We start from the raw sequence: 20,316 nt of genomic DNA on the forward strand, positions 1-20,316 counted from the left end.
CGTAGAGTGCTTGGGCGGCTGATGGAGCATAACCTATACGTCAAGGCTGAGAAATGTGAGTTCTTCAAAAGAGCCGTCTCATTTCTAGGATATCGCATTTCCACCTCGGGGGTGGAGGTGGAGTGTGACCGCGTAACGGCTGTGTATAATTGGCCAACCCCAACCACTGTGAAGGAGGTGCAGCGGTTCTTGGGGTTCGCTAATTATTATCGGAGGTTTATCCGGGGTTTTGGCCAGGTGGCGGCTCCCATTACCTCACTGATGAAGGGGGGGCCCGGTGCGGCTACGATGGTCAGCAGAGGCGGACAGAGCCTTCCATCGTCTGAAGGTTCTGTTCACAACGCACCTGTCCTGGCGCATCCGGACCCCTCTTTGCCATTCATAGTGGAGGTGGACGCGTCCGAGGCTGGGGTAGGAGCTGTGCTATCGCAGCGCTCGGGCGTTCCTCCGAAGCTCCGCCCATGCGCATTCTTTTCTAAGAAGCTGAGCCCGGCGGAGCGCATCTATGATGTGGGGGACCGGGAGCTGTTAGCCGTGGTCAGGGCTTTGACGGTGTGGAGACATTGGCTTGAGGGGGCACGTCACCCGTTTCTCATCTGGACCGACCACCGTAACCTGGAGTATATTCGGGCAGCGAGGAGGCTTAATCCCCGTCAGGCAAGGTGGGCCATGTTTTTCACGAGGTTTCACTTTACCCTCTCGTACATTCCAGGTTCCCGGAACCGGAAGGCTGACGCACTGTCGCGTCTCTACGACACCGAGGAGCGGACCATCGATCCTACTCCCATACTTCCCGCCTCCTGTCTGGTGGCACCGGTGGTATGGGAGGTGGATGCGGACATCGAGCGGGCGGGTCGGTCAGAACCCACTCCACCGCAGTGTCCCGTGGGCCTGAAATACGTTCCGCTCGGTGTTCGCGATCGCCTGATCCGATGGTCCCACACTCTACCCTCCTCGGGTCATCCTGGGGTGGAACGGACAGTGCGGGGCCTGAAGGGAAGGTACTGGTGGCCCACCTTGGCTGAGGATGTTCGGCGTTATGTCTCTTCCGTCGGTATGCGCTCAGTGCAAGGCTTCTAGGCACCTGCCTCGAGGGAAATTACAGCCCCTCCCATGTCCACAGCGGCCGGCCCCCCGGGGATTTCCTCACGGATCTCCCGCCGTCCCAGGGGAATACGGCGATCCTGGTCGTTGTGGACAGGTTCTCTAAGTCCTGCCGTCTGCTCCCTTTGCCCGGTCTTCCTACGGCCCTGCAGACCGTGGAGGCCCTGTTCACCCATGTCTTCCGGCACTATGGGGTGCCCGAGGACATCGTATCTGATCGGGGTACCCAGTTCACGTCCAGGGTGTGGAGATAGTTTATGGAGAGGCTGGGGGTCTCGGTCAGCTTGACCTCGGGGTTCCACCCCGAGAGTAATGGGCAGGTAGAGCGCATTAACCAGGATGTGGGCAGGTTCCTGCGGTCGTATTGCCGGGACCGGCCAGGGGAGTGGGCGCAGTTCGTGCCATGGGCCCGAGATGGCCCAGAACTCTCAGCGCCACTCCTCTACCAACTTGTCACCCTTCCAGGTGGTATTGGGGTATCAGCCGGTCCTGGTGCCATGGCAACAGAGCCAGACGGAGGCTCCTGCGGTGGAGGCATGGGTGAAGCGCACTCAGGAGACCTGGAATGGTGTCCAGGAGTGCCTAAGGAGGGCTGGTGAACGACACAAGGAGAGCGCTGACCGCCACCGCAGTGATGCCCCCGTGTTTAACACGGGGGACAGAGTCTGGCTCTCGACCCGGAACCTGCCTCTCCGCCTGCCCTGCCGGAAGCTGGGTCCGCGGTTTGTGGGGCCGTTCAAAGTCCTGAGGAGGATAAACGAGGTGTGTTACAGGTTACAACTCCCTTCATATTACCGCATTAACCCCTCATTTCATGTGTCTCTCCTCAGGCCGGTGGTAGCTGGTCCGCTGCAGGACAATGAGGTGCTGGAGGTCCCCCCGCCCCCCCTGGACATCGGGGGGGGCCCCGGCGTACACAGTCCGAGCCATCCTGGACTCCCGACGTCAGGTAGGGGGCCTGCAGTACCTCGTGGACTGGGAGGGGTACGGTCCGGAGGAGAGCTGCTGGGTCCGAGCGGCGGACATTCTAGATCCACCCATGCTACAAGAATTCCACCGCCGCCGTCCGGATCGGCCGGCGCCTCGCCCTCCGGGCCATCCCTGAGGCCGGCGTCAGCGCGTGCGTCAGGGGAGGGGTACTGTCACAGTATCTAACGAAGGTGGTGCCCCTCCTCGGTCGGGCGGCCCGCACCTGTTTTGTGTCTGTAATTAGTGGGGGGTTATTTAGTGTGCATTTTCAGTTGGGATTCTTGTGCGGGATTGTCTATCTGTCGCTAGAGGACAGGTATTAGTTAGCGCTGGCTTAATATTAAGCGTGTTACTGTTCTGTACGGTGTTTGCCGGGCTGCGCCCCGTGCGTTAAACGTTTCCATACGATTCTCCTATTTTGGGTGTTATGCGCACCCTGTGCTTTTTTTCGGACGCCTTATTGTCTACGGTGGAAATAAACTTTTGATCTACCGGACCTCAGTCTCCTGCATTTGACTCTGCTCCTTTCCTGTTCCTAAGAGAATACGTGACAATTATAAGTGAAATAATCTGTCTGTACACAATTGTTGGAAAAATTACTGGTGTCATGCACAAAGCAGATGTCCTAACCGACTTGCCAAAACTATAGTTTGTTAACAAGAAATTTGTGGAGTGGTTGAAAAACAAGTTTTAATGACTCCAACCTAAGTCTATGTAAACTTCCGACTTCAACTGTACAAAACCATCTCCATTGGAGCAGTTTGTAAGTTGACCCTTGTATCTTATCATGCGCCTCATCACTCTCCCCACCACCCTACATCCAGCTTTAGCCAGAAACTCAGTCACAACACTATCATCTGCTGATTCAGGTAGTTATTTAATTGTAACTTGAATTCAGTTCTAGTCAGCCATGAGCGACTTCAAACTGAACAGATTATTCTCTTTGAACACGACATGTTTTCCTCTGACTGTTATTCCTCTGATCAGAAGCTTTGCCCTTGCTTCCTGACTGAGAATATATTTATGCCAGAGTGCACGTACTCTCTGTACTGACCTCAAGTAGTTTGGATGAATTTCATGTATGAGACTGTGGTAGAGCTCCTCCTCCTTAATGGGGTTGGCTATGGCCTCCTCCTTTGTCAGGATTTCTCTCTCCATGATAAAAAATATATGAAACAGTCTCCTTTGGGGCATTTCGACCCACAACCTCTCTCCAGTTCTCATTTTCCTTGACATCAGTTTTTGCATTGCTGGAAATAGCCAGAACTACAGCAGCCATTTTAATTGTAGTGTTAATGATTAAAGTAATTTGTTTAACGTTGAAATATATCAACAAAACTATTCAGCATTATACAGTGAGGATACAACTGATTGGCTCAAATGCATTAAGAAAGAAAGAAATTCCACAAATTAACTTTTACCAAGGCACACCTGTTAATTGAAATGCATTCCAGGTGACTACCTCGTGAAGCTGTTTGAGAGAATGTCAAGAGTGTGCAAAGCTGTCATCAAGGCAAATGGTGGCTACTTTGAAGAATCTCAAATATAAAATATTATTTAGATTTCTTTAACACTTTTTTGGTTACTACATGATTCCATATGTGTTATTGCATAGTTTTGATCTCTTCACTATTATTCTATAATGTAGAAAATAGTAAAAATAAAGAAAAACCCTTGAATGAGTAAGTGTGTCAACTTTTGACTGGTACTGTATTTCTGACCTGATGCTACCTGAGCCTGATGAGCCATACATTAAATACACTTTATGAGCCCTACATTAAAGGCATTTAATGATCCCAAGCTCAAAAAAGCCCAAATGATTTTGCCGTTATCCAATACATATATGATATAGGCTACTGCACATTATGCACATCAGAAAAACATAAAATCCCATAGATGTAGCTAGCTATATGCTCTCTTGGATAAATAAATTAAACTAGCTCCAGTAGGCTAATCTTTTTGAGTGTGGACTTTCTTACTGTACTGTATTATACTGTATTATATGGACTGGAATTATGCACATCATTCAAACCATGATAAAGCAGGGAGAGAACATGTGATTCTGATGCAGCACATGCAGCCTAAAAAGTTACAAGTGTAGGGTAGCGAATTTGATTTTAATTTTGAAATATAATAAGGGCCTATTTGTATAATTAGTAGGCTGACGTGTGTATATATATATACACCTTTTCAGAATATTTCCTCCGTTATTAGCCTACTTCCGCTTTCTATCGCTATTGTTGCCTCATTCCTTCCTCGCTTTTAACAGTTAAGTTTTGTTGTCCTCATCTTCATCATTCTAATGACATCCTTGAATAATATAGGACTGGAATTAGATACAGAAGACTTTCACTTCTCCTCACAAAGATTGAATGGTTAGGTCCCGTGTGGCTCAGTTGGTAGAGCATGGTGTTTGCAACGCCAGGGTTGTGGGTTCGATTCCCACGGGGGACCAGTACGGAGAAAAAATGTATGAAATGTATGCATGCACTACTGTAAGTTGCTCTGGATAAGAGCGTCTGCTAAATGACTAAAATGTAAATGTTATGGGTCTACATAAATAACTGCTATAGCCTACTGGCATCGCACGTTTGCTCTTCTTTCAAACTACCCGTGAGTTATATTGGCTGCTGTATTTAACATTTAGCAAACAAGAGCTTGCATCCCTCTTTGACTAATCTTTTGGTATAAGAAATGCAAAACAAAATAATGTCCAGCAAGCTATTCTGGTCTAGCTTTTTGTGCATGGGACTCCAAGAGCTAAGGAGTGTTTTTTTAAGGAGAGGCCAGTGGAGCACAGGTGTGTGCTTATTGCGCAAGAGACAGAGGCTATAAATTAGAAGCTTATTATGCATAACCATTAATTAGCTAAATATAAGGCTAATACTGCATTGAATTTATTACCTGAAAGAGGTAGGCTAGGACATCTATATTTAGGGCTATATATCAATCTAGAACATGATTATCTTCAGTATTTTGGACGCAAATTGACTGGAGTTGATGGAGAGAGAGAGAGACTGCGAGAGTGCACATGCACCGATTTAAAGCAATGATATTAGAGTGATAGGCTGTTTTTAAAACTCTGCAGCTGCAATAAATAAAAAAATACAGTGACCCCGAAACCCAGATGGAGAGGGGTAAATTAGACACGTATTCAGTCCTTATATTACTGTAGCAAATGTAGGCCTACCTGTCACAAGAAAAACATTTACCATGATGAGATGATAGGTCTACATGCATTGTGAAACGAGCTCCATACTGAGATGGGCTGTCTGCCCCCACCCTGAGCGTTAGTGTCATGTCCTGACCAGTAAAGAGGTTATTTGTTATTGTAGTTTGGTCAGGACGTGGCAGGGGGTGTTTGTTTTATGTGTTTCGGGTTTTTTTGGGTAATGTTCTATGTTAGTCTATTTCTATGTCTGTGTCTAGTTTTTCTATTTCTATGCTTAGTTTATTGGTTTTGACCTTCAATTGGAGGCAGCTGTTTCTCGTTGCCTCTAATTGAAGGTCCTATTTAGTAGGGGTGTTTTTTCATGGGTTTTTGTGGGTAGTTGTTCCATGTGTAGCTGTATGTCTCACAGGACTGTTTTTTTCGTTGTTGTTGTTTTGATTAAGTGTTTCGTTTTCTTCTCATTAAATAAAAGAAGATGAGCATACACATTCCCGCTGCGCCTTGGTCCCATCTTTACGACGAATGTGACAGTTAGAGCCATAGAGAAGCCAGATTTAGACAATGCATATAATTAAACAGTTCCATTTCACGCCATGCTGTTCCTATAAATAAATAAATAATTCAAATGTAGTGGTTTCTCGCAGTTATTTATTTCCTGGAAAAGGGAGTGATTTTGGGCGGTAAATATCGGTAACTTGGTTCGCGCCATTCAACCCTAGCATCCACTTTAGAAGTAAGCAATGGAAGTGATTCATTTACCGGTTTTAATTGCAAGGCGTGGGGGGAGGTAATCTCCTCACAAACAATATTTCGGATAGTAGAGGCCAGCTCTTCTGTCAAGTGTTGAAAGCCGCCATGTTCCCACAGGTGAATTGTAGACATACAGATCATGCTATCTGCTGTAACTAACTAAACCTGCTAGTTTTGTCCTGTCATACAATGAACGTCCCAGACCTTAATATGGTGTTTACAATTGACAATTTTAGAAAAAGATATCGATTAATTCATAGTAATTTTGCAAAAGAAAGTCACGATTAGGCCACGTGTTTCAATGCATGCCACCGGAACCCATGTTATGATCCATCTTGACACCCTTGTTTTCAATACCTTTCAATACCTCACCTTGCGAGGATAATGACACTGAGCCTTTCCTAAAAAAATATGATATTGGAGAACACATTGGGAGGAATCTTTTCAGATCCTTGATATCCTTCCTCTGTACTTATGGACTTCTCTCTTCAATTCAAACCACAGGTTTTCAGTGGGGTTCAAGTCTGGAGACTTCCCTGTGGCTCAGTTGGTAGAGCATGGTGTGTGCAACGCCAGGGTTGTGGGTTTGATTCCCACAGGGGGGCCAGTCCAAAAAAAATAAAATGCATGAAATGAAATGTGTGCATTCACTACTGTAAGTTGCTCTGGATAAGAGTGTCTGCTAAATGACTAAAATGTAAAAAAATGAGATGGCCATTGCAAAATGTTGTTTTGGGGTCAATAAACCATTTAGGGTTATTGTCTTGCTGGAAGATCGGCCAAGTTTAAAGCCTCCTGCTAGAGGCAACCAAGTTTTGGGCTAAAATGTCTGGGTACTGGGTAAAGTTGATGATGACGTTGACCTTTTAACAAGGGCCCAGGACCAGTGGAAGCAAAATAGCCCCATAACATCAAAAATCCACCACCATATTTTACAGTAGGTATGGGGTTTGTTTCTGCATATGCATCTTTCTTTCGACTGTAAATATGATGTAATTGCATATAATGTAATACAATTATATAAAACCATAAACCATACCTTTTTTGTATACCATTTTATAATGGATAGGGTACTGCAGAAATAGTACCTACATCTATAATAGTACCTAAATCAAACATTTATACCATCTCCTGCTAAAACACCTTGATACCCTTGAATAGGGATGTGTGTGTGAGCAGCAGAGCACCGTTTTCTGAGTCCCTTCTCATTTGGCTGATGGAGTGCTGGGCAGGGAGATGTATTACCACCCTGCTCTCCTGCCTCCTTCACCGCCACCAGCCCAGCCCAGCCAGTTTCATCCATCATTTACCAGGGAATGTTAGATCTTCAGGGCTGCTGCCAAAACCAACCATGGGATGGGATCAACACTCTAACACCTCTCCCTGACACCCCTCCAAAATAACACACCACCATGTCCCATTGGCTGTCAGGCTGTTGTTGTGACAGTAAGAGGTGTATTCCATTACTAGGGTAACTCTTTGTTCCAAACCACAGCCTTAGTCACAGATTCCTCTAACTGGCCGGCCGATGACTAAACTGATGCCCAATCTTATTCATTCTACACAGCATTTTTTTCTTTTGGAAGTTCTATTAAAATGTATTGTGTTTAATTAACCACTTAAGAGTATGTCATGAGCAGCGTAGAGGTTCCTAGAGGTCCCAAAGGTTATTGATAGATTTACCTTTCCCTTGTCAGCCTGTTAATGACCATTATCCATATAATAACTCAATGTATTGTGACTGCCATGTGACAGTGACACAGAGGGAGAGAGAAAGGGTCATTTTGTGTCCCGGTCTCTGGTCCTAGTATTAACCCACTGACAGTCAGTCAGGGTTCATTACTGCTATTAGAAGAGCCATACATCTTACGCTAATACCCAGGGAGCTGCAGCTGCATCTGGGTTGTGTCTCAGTTAGTGGGGGATGGGCAGGGTCAGGGTTTCATGTAAAATGGATACGCTGCACACATTATATCGCAATGAGACAGGAGTATAAACCTTTCACGGTACCTGACATAATCAGATCTGTGTTAGAACCTAGGCTACTCCATAGACTTGTAAACCCAAGGAGATCCAACCCTTCATTTTAAATTTATTTACAGCACAATAAATGTGGCACTACTCCTTCCCACAATGCAATGCGGACCTTGTGTAATGAGAGTGAGGGTGATAAATTATTCCTCCAAAAGCTCAGAACAGTGTGTACTCATCACACACATACCTCCCACATGTGAAGACTCACAAAGTACACACAATGTGGGCATGCAAACACATACAAACCAAGATTAGACAATAGAGAAAAACACAATAATGATCAAACAAAAAATAACATTATTACAAGGGGAATATATTAATGTCAGATGCATAGGCTCTCTGCAAGTTTTTTTTATAGCTAACCTACCATATGAATATCATTTTCTGACTCAAATAGGATTCCATCGAGATTAATCTGATGCCCAAAAGATTTCAAATCAACATTTTGTGATGTAAAACTGTTAAATTGCATGTATTTGAAAATATCTAAATTGGTCAATCCAACATTGATTTGTAATGCTGTCATGGAAATACATGTATTTCCTATTTAAATCATTTATGGGTTCTATGCATTTAGTTTTCCATGTGGACCAATTTATCGGTGAATTCTCTTGCAATATATTCTATATTTGTGTAAGCATAGGTGCTTGGCAGAAAATTGATTGATACCTCCTCTGTCTTACCTCACTCCCCTCTGAGGGTCCACTGAAGGGACAAGAACAGAGCAGCAGGAACCACTGGCCTTGGCAGAGTCCTTGTCAACAGGAACAGAGACAAATGGTAAATTCAATAACATCAGATTGATTCATATCATGACTCCATCACACACATATAAACACTTTGGGTATGACGCTAGGAAGACAAGTAATCAATACTATTCTAGGGATGTAACGAATCACTGATACGCATCAGTCCCTGATCCAAATGTTTAAGATACAAGTGCATCAGTCCGCACCGATCCAAATGTAGCAAGATACATCGGTCAGAAAATCGATTCAAACTTTAAGAATCGCCAGTTCACAAAATTTGTTTTGCTCATTACATTCTTTCTACCTTCCGAAAATACCTCTCGTCTTTTGTGACAACTGATGTGTACTCTCCTTCAATGTCGAACTACATGTGACTGAGTTGACAGTCATTGATCTACAAGTAATTTTGCATGCCGACAATCCCAGGAAATATCTGTAGCCCAGTGGCGGTCAGTGCCGTTTAAGATGAGGATGGATGATACAAATGTTTTATGAACATGGCCTAATTTCTATTACAGCTTATTGGTTCACTGTCATTCATTTTCCATTCATCAAGCTCAATGTAACATCGATATGTTTAGGCTACTACATGATACTAAAATTTTTCCTGTACCCATCATGAGGTTGCTACAACCTAGCCTAAGTTTACAATGTAGGTGTACAGGTCGAGAGAATTTTGAGTAATCAAGGTGACAGACAATCAAACGTTAGTTTCTATTGGACAAATTCAGGTATGTTTATCACTGTTTCGTTCCGTTTAAGAAACTTTTTTCAACCGAATCGCCGCAATGAATACACCCCTGATCACAAGCAAACACAGTTCACTTTCATACCAGACACATACAAACAGCTTGTTCAAATCCAGGCTGTATCACATCCGGCCATGATTGGGAGTCCCATAGGGTGGCGCACAATTGGCCCAGCGTCGTCCGGGTTAAATAAAGGTTAAATAAAATAAATAAATAACAAATGCCTTGTCTCCCTTATGGCTCAGCTAAGGTGCCTACATACTGTAGTACATACACTATAGACACACGTTACTCATTCACACATCACTCATTCACACACACACACACACACACACACACACACACACACACACACACACACACACACACACACACACACACACACACACACACACACATCAGCCCAGACAGATCAGAGAGGCCTAGCTCATGCACTCCATCAGCAGCAGATTTGTATTGAAAAGGAATGTTTTTATGGAACAAATGTTAGTGCATGGTATCGCACCGAATCACATCGATTCGTTCTCTAATCAAACCGAATCAAACTGAATGGTTTCATCCTAAAACCTGTCTTTCCTGTATTGTATCAGAGCCCATGTATCTAGATACACTACATGACCAAAAGTATGTGGACACCTGCTTGTCGAACATCTCATTCCAAAATCATGGGCACTAATATGGAGTTGGTCCCCCCTTTGCTGCTATTACATTCTTCACTCTTCTGGGAAGGCTTTCCACTAGATGTTGGAACATTGCTGCGGAGACTTGCTTCCATTCAGCCACAAGAGCATTAGTGAGGATGGGCACTGTTGTTCCAATTAATCCCAAAGGTGTTCGATGGGGTTGAGGTAAGGGCTCTGTGCAGGCCAGTCAAGTTCTTCCACAACGATCTCGACAAAACATTTCTGTATGGACCTCGCTTTGTGCACGGCGGCATTGTCATACTGAAATTGGAAATGGCCTTCCTGGTGCCACAAATTTGGAAGCACAAAATCGTCTAGAATGTCATTGTATGCCGCAGTGTTAAGATTTCCCTTCACTGGAACTAAGAGGCCTAGCATGAAAAACAGCCCCATACTATTATTCCTCCTCCTCCAAACTTTACAGCTGACTCTATGCATTCGGACAGGTAGCGTTCTCCTGGCATTCGCCAAACCCAGATAGTGATTCATCACTCCAGTGAACTTGTTTCCACTGCTCCAGAGTCCAATGGCTGCGAGTTTAACACCACTCCAGCCGACGCTTGGCATTGCACATGGTGATCTTAGGCTTGTGTGCAGCTGTTCAGCCATGGAAATCCATTTCATGAAGCTCCCTACGAACAGTTCTTGTGCTGACATTGCTTCCAGAGGCAGTTTGGAACTCGGTAGTGAGTGTTGCAACCGAGGACAGACTTTTTTTTTTACGCGCTACATGATTCAGCACTCGGCGGTCCCATTCTATGAGCTTGTGTGGCTTACCACTTCACGGCTGAGCTGTTGCTGAGCCGTTGTTGCTCCTAGATGTTTCCACTTCACAATAACAGCACTTGACCGGGGCAGCTCTAGCAGGGCAGAAATTTGACAAACTGACTTGTTAGAAAGGTGGCATTCTATGACGGTGCCAGGTTGAAAGTCACTGAGTTCTTCAGCAAGGCCATTCTACTGCCAATGTTTGTCTATGGAGATTGCATTTCTTTGAGCTTGATTTTCTTTTACACCTGTCAGCAACGGGTGTGGCTGAAATAGCCAAATCCACTCATTTGAAGGGGTGTCCACATACTTTCTGTATATATAGTGTATGTATCAAATCGTCTTGAAATGGAAAGATGCACATCTCTACTATTCTTATACTGAAAATGTGTGTGTTGTTTAGCTTACAAGGACCGACAGCAGGTTATTATTGGGCATGGCATCCATAGAGTGCAGTAATATGTCCGATGTAACATACTAACCCACCCATAGTCTTCACTCAAGAGCAGAGACAGACACCCTAACTGAGGTGATCCAAAGTGACCATAGGTAATCAATAACCCCCGCTCTCTGCTGGCTTTCCCAGCCAATCATTTCTTTCAGGCCATGACAAGTCTAGAGACTCAAGTGTCTTAGCAATGTCCTGATGAAGTGACAGTTCAGCATGTTCTCCAAGAAAATGTCAGCCATCTCCTCAAAGCCTTTCTGAGCCAGAATGTCAATGTGATATACATGGACAACTACTCCACTTCCATTATCAAATTGAGGTGACTGAAATATACTCATCATTTAGAATGCACCCCATAATACATGAGTCATATTTGGATAATGTGATGAGTACTGTAATGTGTGACTGGAGATGAGGGGGAATCAAGCTTCATGTAGGGGGAGGGAGGGAGTGAGTCTGCACCAGGATGGTGGATATTGTACACACAAGTTTCTCTCCTTCCATTTGTAGGATGCATTCACAGACATACACAAATCTACATGTGTCTCACAGGGGAAGGAGAAAGAAGAAGAAGCACTGTGGTCTATTGTTGGATACATCCCCATCACCTGGCATTATAGTTCCCTTTAACAATCAATAACATAAGTATTACCCACGTATACACAGACATCATGTGGATGCACTGCACTGCGCTACACACAAGTAAACACACACACGTCATTGGTGTGACTATTTTGCATGTGTAACAGTCAAGCCTTCCTACTGGATGATTAACGCATCATGTGATTTTGAATTGTGTGTTTAAACCCCGTTTTTGTGTTCCAGGCGGCCCCTCACAGGAAGTGATGCAGTCCAGAGGCATGATGGTAAAATGTCTGATGAGAGCACATAGCAAATTGACATTTTGCTGTATGACTAAGTCTGAGAAACGATGGAGTTAAAAGTAAAGAGAAAATTGTATATGGAAATGAAGCATTCTAAATGAATTGTGAAAACTAATTAAGATGTGTTGAAACTTGACTATTGAAAATCATGCCTTATGTTTATTGTTGTCTGCCTCTACTTCACTATGCCTGCCCAGACCCTAGAATCTGTCACTTTTCCACACTATGACACACACACCTTTCTGCTCTCGCTCCTCAATGCCTCTGCAGCAGAAAGTCATCACTGACCTTGGCTTCCATGGCAACTGGCCCTGTAGACTGTTCCCATCATTCTTCGCTCTGAAAGCTCAAGTGACATCTTTTGTGCCATGTGAGCTGAGAGTTAACAGAGAGGTGGGGTCAACTCATCTCAAGTGAGACCTTCTCAGCAACATGAAATAAAAAAAATCCCCACTACAGTAAATTATCAAAGTCAGGGCAATGTACTGGATAATCCTACGTAGAGTGCCACCTGCATGCAATCTAAACCAGGGCTCTTCGGTTAATGTCACACTTCTGAATCTGCTAAACAATGAACAGTGAATGTCCGTAATTCCTCTGTATGCAACACTCCACTCCTTGCAATCCTAAATCACCATATTGCTTCACCAACACACATCACTCCCCCTGATACAGGGCATCTACAGTTCAAATGGATCATGATAGTGATAAACTTGCTCTTTGCCAGCTCCTATACAGACAGCGAGAGCTCAGGGGGATTTAACAATGAGGAGGTCTCATCTCAAAGGCAATGGAAGCACGTGACTCTTTTTGAGGTGTTCTTCACTTAGAAGGACAAACGGGCATGTCCCACTGTACAATGGAGATAAACCTCCTCCAATGACCCATTTTGGCTATGAACCGCACAGAATGTGAAAAAGCCCCATTTGATAATCAAATTAGCACTGGTCTGAGGACAGATATGACAGTAGTTATCCTTCAGGCTTTGAACTGAGCAGCACAATCCTCTTACTAACGCTCTTCCTCAGTTTTAATGAGGACAACTCATCTAACAAGGTTTTATTCAGAAGCCTTCACTGTTAGCAATAGAACAACACTATAATGACATCAATGTATGGAAATATAAGATTCTCACATCCACACAGCAAAAGGAGGGAGAAGATATGAAATATTAACTTTGATGGGCCTCTGTACCCAGTTTTTAATATGATATCTGAAATGAGACTAACTGCATACATAAATGGGGGCCACCCAGGCAGTAATTCAACGATAATTACTAAATTGAAATAGCTGGCAGCCAGACTAATTTACCTATCTTAAAAATGTTAGCTGACATGGGATAGTTTAGTGACTGACATAAGAGAAACACTGCTGATGCACAACCACATTTCGAAATTACACCTTATTCTACTATTCAGTTTCTATTATTATTTTTATTGATCCGAGGGTCTTCAAAAGGTGCGTACATGCAGCCAATGCTTAATTCGAGCCGCATCCGGCATGAACAGGATCCGGAACCTCTCAATTCGGAACTGTTTTGATCCGGAACCCATGTGCCAGTACCTCTCTTGTCATTAAAAATAATTGTCCCTGTTTGCAATGTAAAAAATATAATAAAATCAAAGTTAATTCAAGTTGCCTTCTCTGTAATTCTCCTTCCCCCTAAAAACGTAATGTGAAAATGTGCCTGATATTCTAAGAATTGATTCGTCTTGGGCCTGCCCGAGTTTATGGTTTGCGCAGCATTAGCCTATATAGATCAATGCGTTGCCATTGCTGTGGTGAGAGAGAGAAGCGCGCCTGTATCTCACAGAACTAGTATGACATTCACTTTCTATGATCGCTCTCCCTCTCTCTGCTTTGATAGTCATGCTCCTGCAATTCTCTTCTCTCCAGCGTTGCACTTCGTCATTTATTCCTTAGCACCATTTTCTAAGAGTGTATGATTCTATCTAGAACCAAAAAGGGTTATTCAGCTGCCCCCATAGGAGAACCCCTTTAGTTCCAGGTAGAACCCTCCATAGAGGGTTCTACATGGAACCCCCAAAAGTTCTACCTGGAACCAAAACAGGTTCTACCTGGAACCCAAAAAGGTTCTACCTGGAACCAAAACAGGTTCTACCTGGAACCAAAAAAGGTTATCTTATGGGGACAGCCGCAGAACCCTTTTGGAACCTTTTTTCTGAGTGTAGACGCGGGAAGGGTGCTGGAGGTTCCGCAGCACCCATGATAAATTGAAATATATTTGCCAAAGTTATAGAATTACTGCTGTCTGTTGAGATAGAAATGAAATAATGTAGAATACTACACCCGGAGTAGGTCTATAATTTAGCTACAGAGGATCAATAGCTTATTTTATTTTAAAATAGCCTAGCTGCAGATTGTGTGTAGCCCAATCACAAGGCATGCCTACAGTCTGGGACGCGCGGCAAATCTGTCAGTGAACAGCATGAAGCCAAAACAGGCCTTTTGCAGTATTTCAAATAGCCAAACATCGCGGGAAAACACAGGTTTGAAAGTAAATGGATTCTGCTGAAAAGAGAAGACTAATCTGTAAAAGTAAAACGATGCGTTACAAAGTAAAACAAGAGAGAGGTAGGGTTTTGACACGAGCGCATCGGCCATCGCGGATGAGTGAACTACACACCTAGGCCTAGGCTATTGATGGAGTCAAGACAAGGTCGTTTTTATTCATCTCAGATTCTCAATTTGTGAGGTATTAAAAAAGATTCTGCCAAAGTCTCCAGTCATCTAAAATTGTGTAGAATTGCATTTAATGCGTTTATATAAGGCAAACATTTTCCAGGACCCTAGGCCAAAATTAATTACCCCATGTGTGCATCTTCTGCAAGGAATTCTACTCTTCTGCTCTATGTCAGCACGCAAAAGCAATGACATGCATGCAATGCTTTATTATAAATGTTTTTTTGTGTGTTTTTTTCATGCGTTCCGGTACCTCAGAGCCCCCCAGGTCAGCTCACTTTTTGTTCAGGCACCTCCCAATTTACAAATGAAGCATTGCATGCAGCCCCGCGGGCCGCCAGTTGCCCATCCATGGGCTACAGGTTAGCTCAGATTATCATTCTCATTCAGTTGACATTCCCTTTTTTCTCATCATATTGCATGACCTATTTTCGAAGTTAAGAAACCAAAATAGGCTGACTGGTATAGTACAATGAGGCCACATTTATATACACCTGTGTAAATGTTGTACCTGTTATCAGACCTACAGTCTGAAGGGAATTAAATAACCTAAAATAAATATATTTTAATACCTCTTTATCCTAATCTGTATTTAATCGTTTTATTCTACCTTCCATGATAATAATCCGTACGAACGTTGCATTGAGCTACTGGAGTGGAAACTAACGGACTTGACTCGAGGTCGGTGCTGTGTTTGTAATAGTGCATCGCCCTCCCAGTAATCAATCAGAAGGCTCCTCATCCGGCAGAAGGCTGCTGCTTCGCTCTCTCTGATACGGAATAGAAGGCTTGACATCATAGGCTGTGGTCTACTTCGCTCTTAAAGAATCACTTCGAATTGCATTTTCTTATTATATGAAGTATAGCCAATTGGTAGGCTACTATTTTGCATCGACGTCCTGGGTCCATTTGCTGTTCAACCTGCGACATTTCTTAATATCGCCTTTGATCTTCTTCAGTTTACGCCTTGAGAGGGAGCGGAAGGTAAAATAATGCTTGTGGATCATTTATTTTAGGCAGAGGTCACCTGGATGTTGAACGTTTCTATAGGTTTTGAAAATAAAACTATGTTGCATGGCATCAGCTAATAAAAAAGTATTTAAATTGTTTTGGCTTTATTAATAATAGATAGCCTACTCTCCTCTTTAGCAATAGGATATCGGCAGTGCTTTTTGTGGCTAATGTGGCTAGACATGTAGGATGTAATGTAGGCAGTGTATTCAATGTCGAACATGAGTTAGTGAATGAAACAAGCGTAGAAATTAGAGATCTGTTCTGAGACGCATGAAGTTCAGCTCATTATGGGAACTTGTAGCGGTCCTGTGGTGCAATGCACCCCGGTAAGTGTACCATGTGCGCATGGGTAAAGTGCATGGAAGATGAAATATTCTGCTCATCTATTACTGTTTAGTAGCGCATTTACTATGCTTGACAGCCCACGTGTGTGAGTTATGACTGTCATGGGGTTGTTTTATGTTATTGCTAGGTGTTGGCATAATTTTAGCCAGGGGACACTACAAATATCAAGGTATAGGTAAGCAATGTGCTGCTGACCTCCAATATATTTTCTTTCAGCACATGGCCGATTGAGGATGTATGTCATATGCAGTCTAAATTCTGCATTGTGAAGACAGATTCCCTATCTAAAAATACATTCAACATCCTCTACCATGCCTGCACCTGACATGGTGGGTGGGCAACTCTCTGGTTCCCGCTGTGCCATAGAAGGAGTGTCTATTAAGGGGCTCTTTGCTCTTCTGGTCCTGAGTCTCCTACTGCCTTCAGGAGCAACAACCAGCTCAAAATCTGTCACCTGCCACAAAATCTGTTTGTGCGCCAGCAACATCGTTAGCTGCTCCAAGATGAACCTGACCGGCATCCCCATGACTTTTCCTCGCTACACTGCTGTGCTGGACCTCAGCTTCAACCAAATCAGTAAACTGAAAGCTGAATGGACCCCGGTCAAGCTCAGCATGCTGCACAGCCTCCTGCTCAGCCACAACGGCCTCACCTTCCTCTCTTCCGAGGCCTTCCTATACGTCACACGGTTGCGCTACCTGGACCTGTCCTCAAATGGCCTGAAAATTCTGGAGGAGTTCATCTTCGAGCCCCTGGAGCACCTGGAGGTGCTTCTGCTTTACAACAACCACATCTCCCAGATTGACCGCACTGCCTTCTCCAGCCTCAACAGCCTGCAGAAGCTCTACCTCAGCCAGAACCAGATCCAACGCTTCCCCCTGGAGCTGGTCAAAGAGAGGAATCGGCTGGAGAAGCTCACTCTGTTGGACGTGTCCACCAATCGGCTCAAACTGCTGCCCATACAGGAGCTCCAGGTCCTGCCCGCCTGGATCAAGAATGGCCTCTACTTCCACAACAACCCGCTGCCCTGCAGCTGTGAGCTGTACAGCATGCTGGCCCGCTGGCACCGCCAGGAGCTCAGCTCCGCCACTGATTTCAGAGACGACCACACCTGCCTCCTCCCAGGCACACAGAAGGAGAAGGCACTCACCCTGGAGCTGAACAAGGTCCATCTGAATTGCAGCGCAGTGACCATTTTAGATGAGGAGGCTTACCTTGAGCAGTTCATAAGACTGGGCTGTGACACTAGGCAGAGGTTCATGCTGAAGAGCTGGGTCCTTCCAGGCAATGTGCAGTTGTCTTCTGGTAACCAGAGTTCCAGGGTCCTCAGCGACGGCAGCCTGCAGGTTGGCCCTATCACGCTAGAGGACTCTGGGATCTACACCTGTTACGCAGTGGGGGAATCCTTCAACGAGACCCTATATGTGACTGTGTTAGTGCACAACGCCACTCAGGCTGGAGGGCAGGAGGGCATGAAGACGGCCTACACCACACTGGTGGGCTGTCTGGCTAGTGCGATGATGGTGCTCATCTACCTCTACCTCACACCCTGCCGCTGCATCTGCTGCCCGGGCCAGGGCCTGGACAAGAGAGCCCCGGGGGACAGCCTTCACTCCTCCATCCTTAGCGTCTCTCCCACCCATGAGGACACAGGACCGGAGGGGGGCGGAGGTGGAGGGTGTGCCTTTGACAAGCCTCCCTTTAACAGGCATATCGCCTACCTGGACCCAAAGGGCCTGCTGGAGCAGAATGGGCGACTGAGCCCATGTGGGGAGGAGGATGAGGAGTGGCAGGAGGAGGACAGAGGGAGGCAGGAACAGAGAAGGAAATCAGACGCAGAGTCTCTGAGCTCTGTGTGCTCGGACACCCCTATTGTGGTGTGAGAGGGTGTTTCGCTTCAACTGGAGGATCTTCCACATAAAACCACTGGGGGGAGGGTGGAGGATGGGTGACTCAGCTGCCTCAGTAGGACTGTAACTTGCTCATGAAGCAGGAGGAGGCTATCCATTTTCCATATGTAGAAATTCAATAGGGTAAGTAGCTTTAAGTAGTGGGATTACACTATTTTGTCTTTTTATAAGACAAGAACTTTCAACCAAATGAGGATTAATTCTCGCTAATTTATTCTGTAGCAATCTATGTGTTCATCAAATGCTTCATCTCTTTGTGTTAGAATACCAATATTGTTGATTCTTTCCAGTGATAAGGGGCACAAAAACGTTATGAGTTGTAGCTGAATATATGCAACCAACAGAAGCTGCATTGAAGTGTATTCACTCGAATAGACTCAACATTGCTCCAATACATCTGTGCTGCTGTGACGCCTGGATCACCAGGCTAATAATAGTCTCTGTCACTTAGTCATTATTGGGAGGGAAATGCTAGTGGGACAGTGTGGGACAGAAAGGATATTTGTTAACAGCCAGGCCCAGTCCTACCAAAGAGAGTTGCTGTGAAAATCCACTGAGTACTTCTGGGCATGGGTTCAAGTCCCTAAGCAAACAGACAAATGCAGACTGGGCGATTGTCTTATAAACATGGTCAGAAATAGCAACCAGTAGTACAGCTAATACGCTAGCCCACTCAGCGGCCCTGCCACAGTTGAGCATCGGATGTAAACACAACTCTAGCACTGGAATAACAGATATTCTGCTGTCATTCTTGTATTGCTAAACAGGCACAACTAAGATTAAGGACTGATGTAGGAGGTATAATATAAACAAAAGTCATTGATATTATGCCAGCACCATGAGCTCGGAAAAAATGGTCAACATGCAGTCAGATGCTAATGTTACCCAGCTGAAAATCAGGTTTGAGCTCAATGAAGTTTGAGCTCTTGTTTTGTACCTGAACCTCTGTTTAGTCACTCAATCCAGTTGTATGCTATAGGGGTTTCTTAACACACTTCATTAGATATTACCTAACCTTGACTAACAGCTTTTCAACCTGAGAATCTCTGGGCCTCTTAACTTGAAACCAGGTGCCATCGTAATTTCAGTACCTTGATGGAGGAACTGCGCTGCTGTTATAGAGGGACATCTCTGAAGACAGACTCCCGCCTCTTAGGACCATATACTCAAACCTATAGTATAAGCTGAAAGGTGCATTATTAACTCACAGTAAAGCAGTTACAGAACACACACAACAAAACATGTGCCACTAACATTTTTAGAAGCAAGACTTTCTTAAGCTATCCATTCATGTCTATGTTTCTGCCTGCTCAGGGTCATATAGTTTCATATGTATGTGTATACACATTATCTAACTATCTATTAATCAGATGTTTAATAGTATGTATCCCTACAGTATACATAATTATATAAAGATGTTGCAAGATACTGTATGTGTTTTTGCATACTAGCAGAGGAGTTGTAAATTAAAAACAGATAATGTTATATGAGAATATTATCATAACCTAGAATCTTGTTATGCTTTGAAGACCCTTACATTTGACAATTTGCTGACATTGTACAATTGACATGGTCATTTCTGGTAGAAGCTATTAGACCTCTGGCTCTTCTGTATAAAGACTGCATTATAATCTCCTGAAGAAAAATGTATCATCTCTGACCAAGCAATGATTAGTTCAAATATTTAAAGAGTAACCAGTGTGTAATCTCTTATACACTCACATAGGGAATCAGCTGAGCAATTGTTATCTGTTAAAATATGTAAAAGTATTATGCGTCTTTGTGGTAGCCATTTCTTGTGATGTTCTGCGTTTGCCTACTGTACGTCTGTGTTACTTACTACTTACTGCTTATGAATTGTTGGGTCAAGGACAAAGACAATCTGTAATGACAGACTTCTGTCAGAATCTCTCTGCTATGCTCTCAAATGTCTTCCTGTTCATCCACTGTACCTGTCAACTGTATTCACAACCTCAAACTTCCAAACCATGAAGTGTGATGATGCTGTGTTTTTCTTGGAAAGAAGCACTCAAG

The 20,316-nt window shown here is 44.3% G+C and overlaps 1 protein-coding gene across 1 annotated transcript; it reads left to right on the forward strand.

The window, feature by feature from the left end:
- Positions 1–15,818: 15,818 nt before the first annotated feature.
- Positions 15,819–19,472, forward strand: LOC106565667 (amphoterin-induced protein 1-like). The gene is made up of 2 exons (XM_014133016.3): positions 15,819–15,997; positions 16,589–19,472. The coding sequence occupies exon 2, from the start codon at positions 16,684–16,686 to the stop codon at positions 18,253–18,255; it is 1,572 nt and encodes a 523-aa protein (XP_013988491.1). The 5' UTR covers positions 15,819–15,997; positions 16,589–16,683; the 3' UTR covers positions 18,256–19,472.
- Positions 19,473–20,316: the final 844 nt, after the last annotated feature.

The sequence above is a fragment of the Salmo salar genome, chromosome 12, assembly GCF_965601325.2.
Source record: "Salmo salar chromosome 12, fSalSal1, whole genome shotgun sequence".
In the NCBI taxonomy this organism is placed as follows: Eukaryota; Metazoa; Chordata; class Actinopteri; order Salmoniformes; family Salmonidae; genus Salmo; species Salmo salar.

Coding starts and splice junctions, on each gene's coding strand:
- LOC106565667 (XM_014133016.3), top strand. CDS start 16,684: ATGCCTGCACCTGACATGGTGGGTGGGCAACTCTCTGGTTCCCGCTGT.